The sequence below is a fragment of the Grampus griseus genome (assembly GCF_964374135.1).
Source record: "Grampus griseus genome assembly, chromosome: 4".
NCBI classification, from domain to species: Eukaryota; Metazoa; Chordata; class Mammalia; order Artiodactyla; family Delphinidae; genus Grampus; species Grampus griseus.
Window position 1 is genome coordinate 37,928,211 of NC_138997.1, and position 16,069 is coordinate 37,944,279.

At 37.8% G+C, this 16,069-nt stretch overlaps 1 protein-coding gene across 1 annotated transcript in view; it reads right to left on the minus strand.

Annotated features, from left to right (window-relative positions):
* Positions 1 to 16,069, minus strand: part of CDS1 (CDP-diacylglycerol synthase 1) — a gene marked incomplete at both ends in the record, with an annotated part of 65,563 nt that continues 49,494 nt past the window's right edge. The window contains 6 exons of the mRNA XM_082653382.1: positions 1 to 130; positions 5,626 to 5,729; positions 7,801 to 7,920; positions 9,500 to 9,652; positions 12,419 to 12,487; positions 15,098 to 15,185. Coding sequence (XP_082509508.1) covers positions 1 to 130; positions 5,626 to 5,729; positions 7,801 to 7,920; positions 9,500 to 9,652; positions 12,419 to 12,487; positions 15,098 to 15,185 — 664 coding nt within the window. The remainder of the gene's footprint in view (positions 131 to 5,625; positions 5,730 to 7,800; positions 7,921 to 9,499; positions 9,653 to 12,418; positions 12,488 to 15,097; positions 15,186 to 16,069) is intronic.

The following is a 16,069-nucleotide window of genomic DNA, read 5'->3' on the forward strand; positions in this document are numbered from 1 at the left end:
TTATACCTTCAAGGTGGGCTGTAGGATTCCCTTCTCAATGAGATGAGTCTTCAGCGTTTTGTATATATTTAACTGCTGTTCTGGTTGAAGCACCAACAACTGCTGTAGCACTTTGCTGGGATTTGGACCCCTGATAACAGAGCAGAAAAGACAAAGTTCACACTATTATTTTAAGAGAGCTAAAGGAAGCATATACTTGTAATTTAAAATAAACCATGCATTTAAGTGCAGAGGATCAATCTTTACAGAATCGGAACAGCTCTTGATCAGAGCCCACTTTAATGCCCAACGTTAGTGTCAAAGGGAGAAAAAAAAAAACCCTAGAACTATCTGCATTGAGAGGCATACAGTCTAGATGTGGGAAGAATGTGCAAACACAGAAGACAGGAACACGAGGCAATTTAGGGAGTGCAGATCTAAGTTTCACAAAAATCTGCAAAAAGGCAAATCCTGAGATTGGACAAGACACGGAAACCATTCTGTAAAAAAAAGGACCATTCCTGATGAGGATAAACCAAAAGAGAACATGAAGACATAATATAAGTCTTTAGCTTCAAAGAAACGTCAGACAGGGAAGGTACCCTGTTGAAGAAATACCATCGGGGAACACTTCCCGAGCCCAGCCCTGAAGCCCCCACCTGGGATCTACAATGGGAACAACAGCCTTTTTTCAAAGAAGGTCTTAGGTAAACCCCAATATAGGAAACAAAATAAAAGCGGATCTCCTTTAGCAGGTGGAGAGCCCTGCCCGTCTTGCCCAGCATCCCCACTGGGGAGGAAATAAGCCCAGGCAGTGTTAAGTAAAGTATCCACTGGGCAGTGACACTGCTCTCCAACAGGTATCATACCAGCCTGTGCAGGGGCCTCTCCCTGGGCGGCTCCTTCTGGGGAAGCTCCTCCAACATCCCCATGCCAGCCCTTCTCTCTGCACCTTCTGATGGTGCACTCTGGGTCAGAAAAGACCCCAACCAGGATTCCCACCCTCCAGAGACACCATGACAGTAAGGGGATTGCAATTTCCTACCTTTGCACACTAGAACTCAACCCATTTATAAGCTGGAGATCACTTGTGTTTCTGCACTTACACTGCTAAAGTGCTATTTTGTTAAATTCAGAATGAACCTAATTCAGACTGTGATGTAGATGTATTGTTCTTTGCAATTTCTACAATCCACTTGAATAGGAAAAGCAGAGTGGGCTTACTTTTTGTGGAGAGGGATTAGGGAAATCCAATGAGAAAAAGCAAGATGGAGAATGGCACAGAATTCTGAGAAAGACATCTACATGGGTAATTAAATTTATGACTTATTGCACAATAGCATGGATTAGCTGTCCCATGGGTCACCTTTGTACACGTGGCTCAACTCATTTGCCAGAAACTGAAGCCATATGTCTCTCGCAGCTACAGTCTACTCAAGTCAGGACACAACTTGCCTTACGTTTCTTCAAAAGATTCAGCAACTTCCTAACATAAACCCAGAGTAGGGCCCACAGAGAAAAGGAATGCTATTCTAGCAACTTCAGCTAAATGCAAAATTGTCAGCAGGGGCTTCCAGCTAGTTGCACACTGGCTCTAGCTCTGTATTTCTAATCGTCTAAATGTGTACTTTCAAATGGAGGACAACATGGCTCAGCACAACTTTTCCCTACTGAGAGAACAGCAGATCAAAAAAAAAAAAAAGTATGAGTTAATGCTCTAAAAGCTGCCATCTTCTGCAGATAAAGAGTTCTAAGGATTTAAAGCCACTAATTACTAATACTCAAATATATCAGTAAATAAATCATATGCAAATGGATTAAATACTCCAATTAAAAAGACAAAGATTGTCAGCTGGGTTATAAAAAAAAGAAAATCCTTGTGAGAAGAAAAGAGTGAAACACACTTTAAATATAAGGAAAAAGGCACACAAAAAATAAAAGGATAGACAAAGAAATATTATGCAAACACAATTAAGAAGAAGGCTGATGTAGCTATACTTATATTCAACAAAATAAGCTTTAAACAAGTAGTATATAAAGATGGGCATTATAGAATGATACTAAGAGTGATTCAACAGTGAGACACGAGTTCTAAATGTGTGGACACCTAATACAACCTCAACGTATATAAAGCAAAAACTGGGAGATTCTGACAAAGCTCTCTTCGTAACTGATACAGAACAAGCAGATGGAAAAACAAACCAAAAAATTCAGTACAGAAGATTTAGCTAAACTTCACCCAGTTGACTTACAACACTAATCCTGAAACTGCACAATGCATATTTGGTTCATGTGTACATACAATGTATATCTGAGTAGACAATGTGCCTGGGCACAAAGGAAGTCATGACAAATATTAATACTGAAGTAATAAAGAGTATGTTTTCTGACCACAGTGGAATTAAAGCAAAAATCAAAAAAGGAAGGAGAATGAGAAAATCTCCATTTCTTTGGAAGCAAATCAATATACTTCTAATATACTTCTAAATAATCCCATGTCAAAGAAGATATAGAACTGGAAATCAGAAAATATTTGTATCTGAAAAATGAAACTACACATATAACATGTGGGATGAGAATACTTGAAAGTACTTAAAAAGAGCACTCAAAAAGCAGTAGTTAAGAGGAAATATATAATGTTAGATAAATATATTACACAAGAAAGCTGAAAATCAGTAATCTAAGCTTTATCTCAAGAAGCTTGAGAAGGAACAGAAAATTGAACCTAAAGAAAGATAAAGGATGCAAAACCAGAAATATAGATCAATGGAACAGGATAGAAAGCCCAGAAGTAAACCCACACACCTATGGTCAATTAATCTGTGACAAAGGAGGCAAGAATATACAATGGAGAATTCTCAAGACAGTCTCTTCAATAAGTGGTGCTGGGAAAACTGGACAGCTACATGTAAAAGAATGAAATTAGAACATTCTCTAACACTATACATACACAAAAATAAACTCAAAATGGATCAAAGACCTAAATATAAGGCCGAACACTATAAAACTCTGAGCGGAAAACATAGGGAGAACACTCTTTGACATAAATTGCAGCAATATCTTTTGGGATCCACCTCCTAGAGTAATGAAAATAAAAACAAAAATAAATAAACAAATGAGACCTAATTAAACTTAAAAGCTTTTCCACAGAAAAAGGAAACCACAAACAAAATGAAAAGACCTCCCACAGAATGGGAGAAAATATTTGCAAATGAAGAGACTAACAAGGGATTAATCTCCAAAATATACAAACAACTCATGCAGCTCTATGTCAAAAAAACACAACCCAGTCAAAAAATGGGCAGAAGATCTAAATAGACATTTCTCCAAAGAAGACATACAGATGGCCAAGAAGCACATGGAAAGATGCTCAACATCATTAATTATCAGAGAAATGCAAATCAAAACTACAGTGAGGTACAGCCAGAAAAAGGAACAAAACTGGGTCATTTGTAGAGACGTGGATGGATCTAGAGACTGTCATACAGAGTGAAGTAAGTCAGAAAGAGAAAAGCAAATACCGTATATTAATGCATATATGTGGAACCTAGAAAAATGGTACAGATGAACCGGTTTGCAGGGCAGAAACAGAGACACAGATGTAGAGAACAAACGTATGGACACCAAGGGGGGAAACTGGTGAGGTGGTGGTGGTGGTGGTGCGATGAATGGAGAGATTGGGATTGACATGTATACACTAATATGTATAAAATGGATAACTAATAAGAACCTCCTGTATAAAAAAATAAAATTAAAAAATTAAAAAACTACAATGAAGTATCACCTCACACCAGTCAGAATGCCCATCATCAAGAAGTCCACAAACAATAAATGCTAAAGAGGGTGTGGAGAAAAGGGAACCCTCCTACACTGTTGGTGGGAATGTAAATTGGTAAACCCACTGTGGAGAACACTACAGAGGTTCCTTAAAAAATTAAAAATAGAACTACCATATGATCCAGCAATCCAACTCCTGGGCATATATTCAGAGAAAACCATAATTCAAAAAGATACATGCAACCCCAATATTCACTGCAGCACTATGGTACAATAGCCAAGACATGGAAGTAACCTACATGTTCATTGACAGAGGAGTAGATAAAGAAGATGTACATATATACAATGGAATATTACTCAGCCATAAAAAAGAACAAAATAATGCCATTTGCAGCAACACGGATGGACCTAGAGATTATCATACTAAGTAAAGTAAGTGAAGTAAGTCAGACAAGGACAAATACCATACGATATCACTCATATATGGAATCTAATTTTTACAAATGAACTTATTTACAAAACAGAAACAGACTCACAGATTTCGAAAACAAACTTATGGTTACCAAAGGCGAAACATGGCGGGGGGGGCCGATAAATTAGGAGCTTGTGATTAACATACACACACTACTATATATAAAATAGATAACCAACAAGGACCTACTGTATAGCACAGGGAACTCTACTCAATATTCTATAATAACCTATATGGGTAAATAGTCTGAAAAAGAATGAATATTTGTAAAACTGAATCACTTTGCTCTACACCTGAAACTAGCACAGCATTGTAAATCAGCTATACGGCAATACAGTTTTTAAAAAAGATAAAGGAATGAAAGATGAGAGTAGACATCAATGAAATAGAAAACAAATACACAACAGAGAAAGGTGAAGTCAGAATTTGATTCTTTGAAAAGATTAATGAAATAGATAAACTCCTAACAAGACGGCTCAAGGAAAATAAAAGTTAATACAGAAATGCTCACACTACTATGGGTATATATTTAAAATGCATATTTAGAGACCTATAAATATGAGTTTCAATCCACATAACTCTAAAGGAAATACAGGTTTTCTAGGCTCAGACACCAGTAGAGGCCATGGCATATAAAGTAAACATGTGGTTGATGTGGTTAGCTTTCACACCTCAAACTGGCATTTCAGGGCAGATCCAAAACATTAAAGTTTAGTAATGAGAATAAAGCACCCCATATAAAACAGCAACACCCTCCACCTACCCCTCCCCGCCTCTCCACCCCCCACCCCCACCACATACACACCCATAATCCTGCGGACTGCTCTGTTTTTCTCCATGGCTCTTATAACCACCAGACAAGCTACATTTGTTTGTTCTCCACTTCTGCCCCTTCTCCCTCCAACTCCCCAGGAAGAAAATAAGCCCTGAGGACAGGAACTTGGTTTGTTTTGTTCTCTGCTATATCCATGCCCAGAACATGCCCCAACACATAACAGGCACTCAAGCAATAACTGGTGGACTGGATGAATCATTATGTCCTCCTCCTTTTTAAGTAACTCTTAGGGTTCACTGTCACCACAATGTCCACAGTTGAGAAATTAAATCTCCTGCTGTTCCAAATCTAGTACCATTCACCCACTCTAACTGAATCTTAACTCAGCCCTATTAGACTATGACATATACTATTTTTTTAACTTGTTCAAATGTAAGGGAAATAATTATAATTTAATCATACTGCCCAAGGCTACAGTGTGACACGGTTCCAGGAGCCACCGTTCCCTTCGCTATTATAGATTACCAATGACAAAAAAAGTAACGAATTCAAACTAATGCCTATCGAAATGAGAACTCCAAGAAATCATCTAATAAAACATTTTTTAAAAATCTAGAAGTACCTTATAAAACTTGTGATGTACACATGCACAAAAGTTGCCATCAAATACTGGCAATCAAATCTGTCCATTATCCCTCCATGTCCAGGAATGGTGTTTGCAAAATCCTTCAGAAAAAAACAAACATATTAGTAACTTTTCAAAAAAATCACCTGCTCTAAAATTCCTACCTGTAAATGTCTCCTTGACATCATGGACTTGAAGGAAAATACTTTACTATTGGATTTTCCCACTAAATACAAACTTATTAGAACATGTCCAACAGATTAAAACTGCATGTTGGAATATGTGCCTATGTTAGAATGACTATTGAATTGACACACAGCTTTCAAATAACACTAATTAAATATTAATTAAATCTAGCACTAACTTTTTTTAGTTAATAAAACTTTTTCTAAATCAAAAATGCTATCAGCTATTACTAATCTAATCTTATAGCTGGCTCTTCTGTTTAATCAGAAACTATTTGGGGAGCTATTTTAGTGTTGTTGACAGATATACAACTGGTTCTAGCTCATGTTTATCCTAATGGTTCTTACTCTGAAATAAATATTTTACTACTGTGATAAATATTTCTTTTTTTTAATGTGTTGGGGTAAAAAGGAAATCAAAATAGATAGTTCATTTGGGACATGTTAGTCCATTAAATGGCCAGATTAAGGGAATGGTTAGTAAGCCTCTGCAGATTGACCCTGTATAGATCCATCTACACGTGTCAGGGCCCAGGAAATGTAAATGACTAATTGTCCTTCTCGTTTACTCAAGCAGCCTAAAAACCTCTAAAATGCAACAGCGATTCTACCTTCATTTCAGACATGAAAAGAAACCTCACCATTCACCAAGAAACCTTGGATTGGAGACCATTAAAGACCATTCTAAACATAACATTTCTCTGTTTAAAACAACTATTGAAAAACTCTTTGGTTAATTTTTGCCAACACATTTCCTTCCTTCTCTTCCCTACTAACCCAAGCACAATAGAGCCGTGGTAACTCCATCCCACTTTGCTGTTTGCAGCCTTTACAGGCTTCTCGTCTTGCATAGCTATTGCTACGATTCTTTGTGGATGTGTATTATCTCCCCTAGTCGGTGGTGAGCATCATGAGAACAGGGACAACATCTTGTACACTTTTGCATATTGCATTCCACCTAAGGTAGTATCTTCCCCATTGCAAGTGCTCGCTGAGTTCGCGTATTTATTTCCCTGGCCTCTGGGATCTGGCCACCACTCTCTGTAGTCTGACCACCTACTCCCTACCATGGCCACAGTGTTCCTCTTCCCCTTCCAGCAGCTGATCTCCTCTACTCCTTTGCACTTGCTGGAACTCCCTTCCTTCAATTTCTCTGCAGGACTCATTCTCTTCCTTTCCTGGTATCCCTGCTTAAACGCCACCTCCTCAGAGAAGCTTGCCCTGAGCACCCCACCTTCAGTAGACACTCTCTAACTCCCAATGGCACACATTCAGTCTTAACTTAGTGAAGCCATGTGAGGAGAGTTGAGATAATAGGCCAAATATATCTCACTTTACGAGAATTTAAGGTAAACAAAACATAGGGCTAATTTTAAGTATCTGGAACAGGGATCAGCAAACTATGTCCCACAGACCAATTCCAGCCCGCTGCCTGTTTCTTGTAAGTAAAGTTTTATTAGAACCCAGCCACACTCACTCATTGATGTATTGTCCATGGGGCTCTCACACTATGGTGGAAGACTTCAGAACTGAGTAGTTTGCGATATTGTTGCTATTAGCGTATGATTTGGCCCTTTACAGAAAGAGTTTGCTGACCCCTGGTCCAGCAGAATGGAGAGTTACATATCCAAAGGCACTCTTGCACTTCCCTTCACTTGAGACTGTGACAGGACACTAAACTTAGACAATTCATAGCTGGATTCTTGGATGAACACTTGAAGGACCAAGATTCTGTGTCTGTCCCAGCATCAAGTGACACATGCCATTTCTAGAAAAAAGGGTGATATACCACTTTAAAATGTATTAACACGGCATGACCAAAACCTAACAAGAAAGAATATATACTCTGTGAGGCTGACACAAATAGGGTGGAAAAGTTTTTGCCCAGGGGCTTAATGCGGGAGACCAAAAGAGAACCAAATTCCAACTATATTACATTCTCTAATTATATTCTGTAACACTGTAACAAGGAATCTAAAACACACACCTTGATTTTGAAAGCTCTTTTGAATCCGCTGGCAAAGAATCCTCCGAATGGGCCAATCAAAGATGCAAATGTGGAAAGAGCAATGCTGTGTATCTGGAAAGGATACAAGCTTATTGTTTCCTAAAGAGGGAAGAAAAAGGAGAGGGGTTGGGGCTAACTGCATGAAAAATGTATTCGAGCACGCCACCTAAACTCAGAGCCATTATATATAAACACTAAGTCAAAGCACATGCCATATTTTTGTTAATTTCACAAACTTTCAAGATCATAGGAAAAAATAAATGTGTAAGCTCTCGTTACCACTCTGCTTATTCAGCCAGCACTCCCTATTCCCTGTGTAAGCGTACTGAAAGCGCCTGGTGTGCTAAAATCTGATAGGCTACTTTTCTAATTTGTCTAGAAACTTCTACATCACTTGGGTCATAGGCTTACCAAGAATCAGTTAATTTCTGACATTGTTTTTTACCAGTAGCACTTTGTTTTTGTAATTATATAATGTATTTTGTACTTGTATTTTATTTCACTTTAATTTTATATGACAAATGATGGGAAAGTTGGTCTTTCTCTTAAAATTAAGTTAAATGCTGTGGAAACACCTGAAAATAAAATGCTTTATTTTCTACCAAAATTAACATCAGCAAGACAATTATGAAAAGTTGAGAAGAATTCTGCAGCCAAATTATTTTGTAAATTCTTAGTTCTTATTCCACTTTAAATAAACTGAAACTACAAATTGTAGAGAGTGCATAATGGGTGTGGTTTAAGAAAGATCACTAAGAACTCCAATCTTTGGACCTGTTCGCAAAGGAACGGCCTTGCCCCAATCAAAGATGAGCAGTATCAAAGAGTTTTACAGCAGATAATAGATGGCTTGGACACTGAAAAAATTCTTGGAATCAATGTATTGAGCCCTCAAGTAGAGAAATAATTTGTTGGTTAACCTTCTTCTTAAAAAGTAACTTTAGTTAAAAGTTAAATATTTCAGGGAATTCCCTGGAGGTCCAGTGATTAGGACTTGGTGCTTTCACTGCCAGAGCCCAGGGTTCAATTCCTGGTCAGGGAACTAAGATCCCGCAAGCTGTGTAGCACGGCCAAATAAATAAATAAATAATAAATGTTTCAGATGCATTCATGTGTACACACACACAATTATTTGATTCCCCACTTTAACCAACCACCCACTAGTCCTGGTAGCATAGATCAGCAGGGATCTACTGGACAGCATGTCAACATCCTTCAAGGTTACCTTTAAATGGCAGCAGTGTTTTTGGAAGGGAAAGTGATTTTTAGAAACAGCAGCTTTCTGTACTAGTAAAAGTCCCCTAAAAATCAAGTAATTTTTGAGCTGGTGAATTTTAATTAAGTTTTAAATTGAGTCAATTTATACCAGTTACACGTGAAACTCATTATAACTCATTTGATTTGTAGAAATCTAAGAGACATTTAAAAATGTTTTCAAGATAAATTACCACCAGTATTCAAACCATTAGGCAAGTAAGTTTCTAACAGACAACTGGTTTGTGACAGTAATATTCACTTTATATACAAAAAAGGGAAATCACAAGGGGATAGAATATATGATTGATGTCAAGCAGACAATGATCTGTATTACAGAGTTAAAAATTCTGCAGAAATCGATCTCTTGCAATAAATGAAGCTTAATTTTTGGGAGGGAGGATCCCCACCATGTTTATCTTACCCGTCTCAACAATGCCTTCAAAAAGGGAGGAAGTGAATAACTCTGAAGCTGGAAAAGTTCTGAGGGTTCACATTCTGTAACGAAGGAGTTTACATCACTTCGGTATTCCACTGGGCAGACAAAGTACTGGTATTTGGATAACACGTAAGCGGCCTAAATAACAAAGCAAGCGTTTGTAAAACATTGCATGAAAATATATGTATGTGTATGTGTGTGTGTGTGTGTGCGTGTGTGTATATATATAAAATTTTTTAAACGTATATATGTTATGTGTCAGAAAGGCCAGAAACAGAATGCCAAATTTTCCTCGCATTCACATCCTGCCATGTATTTTCAAAGTTAACTGACCATAACTGATGGAATAAAAAACTTTAAAAAGCCATTAGAAAACAAAACTTTTTGGAAATCCGTATGATTATAATCTCAGTATAGGGAAAGAGGGAAGGGGAAAGTTAGAAAAAGAAGCCAATTTGAACATTTAGACAAGAATTATAGCAAGGTTTTACTTTTTTTAAGAACACATTTAATGTCAGCAGAAGCTAACAATTATAAAGGTATGGGAGAGTACAGGACTAAAGTTTCTTGCATAAAGGTTATATTAATTTCATCAATTAAAAAAATAAACAGTGATTCAAAATTACTAAGAAAACAGCACAGGTGAAAAACACCATTGTTCTTAACCAACCCAGACAATGTTGACTAAATTATTCTTTCCCTGGACACATCACTGCAATTTTTAAAACTATCTGTCCTCAGCCATGGAAGAAGATACATAAAAACAAAATATCTTATTACAAATTTAAATTGCTATACAATAGTTCATTTTCTTTCTTTTACAGACATTCACACCATTATACTGCTCAAAAATGGTTGATAGAAGTGCAAATATGACACTAGAAATGGATATAAGTTGATTTTGCTTCCAAACAACCAGTTTCCTCAAAATTACTTATTAAAAAATATATAAGCTCCCTCCTCCTTATTTCATCATGCATTACATTCTTATAGGATAGCTCTTTATTTTCTTCCAATGATATGGCTGTTCTTGTAGTATTTCTAAATTGTCTTTAATGATACTAGACTCTTGTAGTAGTATTTAACTTAATAATCCCTTCTTCGTAATGTATAATCATTGGACAGGACCAGATCCCTTTTCATTATTCTGTTCATCAGTTATTACCTCATTGATATTCTAACAAATAAACACTGGAATAATTTTTTTAATTCTATCGCAATTTTCATTGAGAATGAACTACACTGATAAACAGGAATTATGGTGGTTTTCCCCTCCAGCCTGGCCCATTTCCACTTATTCGTATATTTGCTCCCTCTCAAAGCTCCATGTTGTTATTAGTCACTCTATATTTGGCTATAGAATATATTCTAGAACTGTTAGGGACAAGACTCTTAAAAAATTAAACTTCCTGACAGTAATTTTTTTTGGTATATTTATCTTATATCCAGCCATTTTTCTGTACCTTTTTTGATTTCTCACAAGACACCTTTGAATAAAAACATAAATTCCATAACTGTACACTAATTTTTAAAACATTAACAATATCCATTATTCATAGCTAAAAGTAAACATCAATTATTTTTAACAAGCTTTTTCTGTAAACTGGACTCACAGCAGTAAGCACCCACTAGGCCAAGCAGCTGGCACGTGTTAAAGAGACAGAACTCTTCAATATCATTTGCATTCTCTGCTTTTATTCAAAGCCACCACCCGTCCCAGCACCTGTGCACCCACAAGGCAGAACAGCTGTTAGAAACTACCAAAACACAACAGCAGGTCTCAAGCCTAGCTTTATATGAGAATCAGCTGAGGGAGTTAATTGACCTGGAAGAGGGCTGGGACATAGGTGTTGTGTAAGCTCCCCAGGTGGTTCTGTTATGAGGCCAGGATGAGAGTTACTGGGCTATACAATGCAGGCATACCTCATTTTATTGCACTCACTTTATTGTGCTTCACAGGTACTGTGTTTTTCACAAATTGAAGGTCTATGGCAACCCTGCCTCAAACAAGTCTAATGGCACCATTCTTCCAACTGCAAGACTTCAGTGGAGGAAGTAACTACAGATGTGGTAAAATAGCAAGAGAATTAGAAGTGGAGCCTGAAGAGGGGAATGAATTGCTGCAATCTCATTATAAAACGTTCACGGATGAGGAATTACTTATGAATGAGTAAACAAAGTGGTTTCTTGAGATGAACTCTATTCCTGGTGAAGATGCTGTGAAGACTGTTGAAATGACAACAAAGGATTTAGAATATTACATAAACGTAGTTGGTAAAGCAGTTGCAGAGTTTGAGAGGGTTGACTCCAATTCTGAAAGAAGTTCTACTGAGCAGGGTAAAGTGCTATCAAACAGCCTTGCATGCTACAGAGAAATCCTTCATGAAAGAAGAGACGATCGATGTGGCAGACCTCCTTGCTGTCTTATTCAAGAGACTGCCTCAGCCACCCACCTTCAGCAACCACCACCCTGATCAGTCAGCAGCATCAACATCCGGGCAAGACCCCCCGCCAGCAAAAAGATTATGACTCAACGAAGGCACAGATGATGCTTAGCATTTTTTAGCCATAAAGTATTTAAAATTAAGGCATATACACTGTTTTTTTTAGACTTAATCTAGTACACACTTAATAGACTACAGTATAATGTAACTGTAACTTTTATATGCATTGGGAAACCAAAACATTCACGTGACTTGCGTTATAGCAATACTCGCTTTATTGTGGTGGCCTGGAACTGAAGCTGCAATATCTCTGAGGTATGCCTGTGGATTCCGTCTAGTGGGCTTCAGTTAATACATTATTAGCATTTTCTGATTTAATTCTTTTAGGTTCAGACTAGACTAATAAACTTGCTACCACTTTTCAAAATATAAATAAAATAAAAATCCTAGTGAAACTCACAATGAATCCAAAGATGACTGTGGAAAAGAAACCGCCAATGAATCCTTCCCAAGTCTTTTTAGGAGACAACTGAAAAAGGCCAAATAGAATTAGAAAGAGTTACTGCACTCACAAAACACACAGATACATATGTTCAATAAATTCCCATAATACCTTGTACCTCTCTCCTTCTTTTTTTCATATTGGAAAGGCTTTGCAACCCTTTTTCCTTCAGTCCATGATGGTGATTTATTTGTGCAAATCTCTCTAGTAGAGTCGAACACATATTAGGCCTTCAGACATCCTACATACTGTGAATATGTTTGTTTCTGTAAATAGCCTCAATTTGCTTTTTTCACTCAAAGGACTATAAACTCTATGCTGAAATAATTGTCCCATAATGTTCATGCTTATATAAACCCCCAGAATAATGTAATAAGGATGAGACATATTCATTCATTCTAAGTATACACGGTCTGTGTTGACCTACTACTGATCAAAAATAGAATGAGTATAACAAAACATGGATTCTGCAGCACCCCAGATTTTCATATATTCCCAAATGCCAAGCTTACAACAGTCCTCTTTCTGAAATGGCAAAAAGCTCCACAGCCCTAGGTACAGTATTTGCCTCACAAGTATGCACATATCCTCCCTCCTTTAGTCACTATATATGTCTTTCTCCATGAAGAAACATATTGGGCTTCTGAGAATACTGTTTGTTTCAAATTCCGGCTATTGTTTATTAGTCCATGGAGCATTCAGGGAGAGAAATCTGGAGGAAAGTCTAGAACTTGGTGAAGCAGGGGCAGGAGAAAAAGATTTAGGAGTAGACAGTGCTAACTGGCTGAGGTGCTCTGTAAGATAAGGACTCAGTACAGGGCTATGATCGTCAGGAGATCACTGACAGCCTCTGTGATGTTCCTTTCAGTGGATCAATGGGAACAGAAGCCAAATAAATATCGGAGGGAAGTTTCTGAGATAGAAATGGGTGATATGCTAAACTACATGAGCGCTTGTCCTGAAGTTTATAAAGTACCAAGGCTTTCTTGACCAATCTGACAACAATTCCGCCATAGAGAAGTGACTGATATACAATGTCTCCTAGGATAATTCAATATTATTGTCATGAAGTAGGAGTTGACTCAAATTCAGAAGTGCCTGCTGATTATTTTAAAGATAGCTCATCGAATTAAATTGACCCATATCATATATATATATTTTTTTTATTTTAATTTTTTTCTTTTTGTGGTACGTGGGCCTCTCACTGTTGTGGCCTCTCCCGTTGCGGAGCACAGGCTCTGGATGCACAGGCTCAGCGGCCATGGCTCATGGGCCTAGCCACTCCGCGGCATGTGGGATCTTCCCGGACCAGGGCACGAACCCGTGTCCCCTGCATTGGCAGGCGGACTCTCAACCACTGCGCCACCAGGGAAGCCCCCCATATCATACTGATTTAGGGGTTAACTTGCTTAATTACATCTGCGTATATTATACAACTAATCCAGCCTGGTAATTCACTAGAAATTGATGTTCAAAATCAGACAGTGAGATTCTTCTACAGCCTCTGAGGGCTCCTAAGCCAACAACTTCTCAGCTGGTATAAAATCCTTGACTACTTCACCACTTGCTCTTGTGCTGAAATAAGCTTTAGAGACTTTAAAAATGTATATAGCTTACTGGCCAGTATCCCCACAGCTCAGCTTAATGCTGTGTGCTGGACTCCTATGTGGGGAAGAATTTAAGGAAGGTGTTTTTGAAGGACAGGCCGTCCACGCACTCCTCTAGGAATGATAAACTATCCTTACATCACTCTGAACAAAACAGGTTTTCTATCTCAACAATTGTCTCAGTCCCTCCATAAATGCCTTCATGTGATTACATCAAAATAGCCAATTAATGCATTTGTCAGAATGTTATAAAAGACTTTGCCCAATATCTGAACTGAGTGAATCCTCTATGTAGCCCCAGCGTGAAAAGCTTTTTTATTTTTATTTTTAAAAGAAATCAGTTCTAGAAAAAGGTCTGTTTTTCCATGAGGAGTTGGTTTCTTTCTTTCTTTCCCAAGATGGGAACTGTATAAATTACTTCATTTTCTTCTTTGCCTCCACTGACTGTAAACAGAACCAAATCTAAGGCAAAACTACATGGTCTCCTCATGTGTACTTTCCTGTCCCTTATCTTCACTTTTCCTTATCACTTGCATCATTCATCAGTGTTTTATTGTAGGACCTCAAATTTTTTCTTAAAACAAATTTGGGTATAAAAGTCTTTCAAATGGACATGAGTATGTGACAATGGTATAATATACACTTTCAAACAATCTGGTGAAGGAGGAGACAAATGAGATGGCTTGAGAGGAAAGCAGAGTCAAGGACAGGCCTGTTTAGAGGGTTGTTGGGAAGCAGAATAAAGAACCGCACAACAGCCAAGGGAAAGAAACCAGCAAAAAGATGACATGAGCCTTCACGAGAGAGGGGAAATGACCAAGGAGCCAAGAGAGTATCTGATGAAGAACCAGACGGAATCATTGGGAAATACAGATCACTGCCTCTGCACTGTGGCTGCTGAGGGCAACTAAGGAAAATCAAAGCACCTCAGAAATCAAAAATGTGCAACAGCACCAAATGGCTGGGAATTTCTCCAGTGGCTAATCTTTTAAGTTATGGTCAGGGTTCGCTTGTGGTATTTTTCCATTACCTTAATTAATGGAGTTCTTCCAAAAAAAAATCCAAAAAGGTAAGCAGTTATGTCATTGCAAATAACACTTGATATTGGAACAAGGAACCTTAAAAAAAAAAAAAAGTCCGTATGATTAAGTGGCAACTATTTCTACAGCTTATGACTCATAATGAACCAATGCAATAATCCTTTGGATTACATTGCAGCCTAGCCCAGAACACAGCACGTACTAAAAGATTAATTAACAGACACAATAAATACCAACCAAATTTGCCCATTTAGCAATTAAGCAGAGCAAAATCTATAAACATATGAGAAGAATATTGCTAATGAAAATATTAAATAATCAACTTAACTTTAAAATTAAACAATCAATTTCTATAGCTATGGACTTTCAAATTTCAGTTTTATGAGCAATGCCAACTAAAAACTGTCACTCGCCATCTGGCTCTACAAGGATTAGGTCACTAGCCACTGCAGTCGCTGACCTCCAACACACCCTGAAAGGAGTTCAGCACTGAGATCAGGAATGAGGCACTTGTGTGCTCTGGGAAACACTGGCAGAACAGTCCTTCAGAGAGTTAGATATTTTTTAGGAGAAGATTTTATGAGCCCCATTTCTTACATCTTCTCATATCTAGAAAAGCACTAAAATCATTAACGGAGGCATCTGCTCCCCATGACCAGCAGCAACCTTCTGCCAAAATGTGTGCTTGCTGGCACGTGCCCCCTTCACTAAAACCAAGTATTACTGACCTCCCCTCCGACCTCTTCGCAGCAGGTCCTCAGAGCTATCTGAGAGGCTGTTCTCCCAGGCTATAGTCCTCATTTGGCTCCAAATAAAACTTAACTCACAACGTTCACGTTGTGCATTTTTTTCAGCTGACAGGAACAAGTTACAATGGTATAATTTTTTAAAAACAGCCTTTCAAAAGAGAAATGAGTCAATTGTTCAGACAGTATAATCTGATAAACTTACACCAAGCTCTT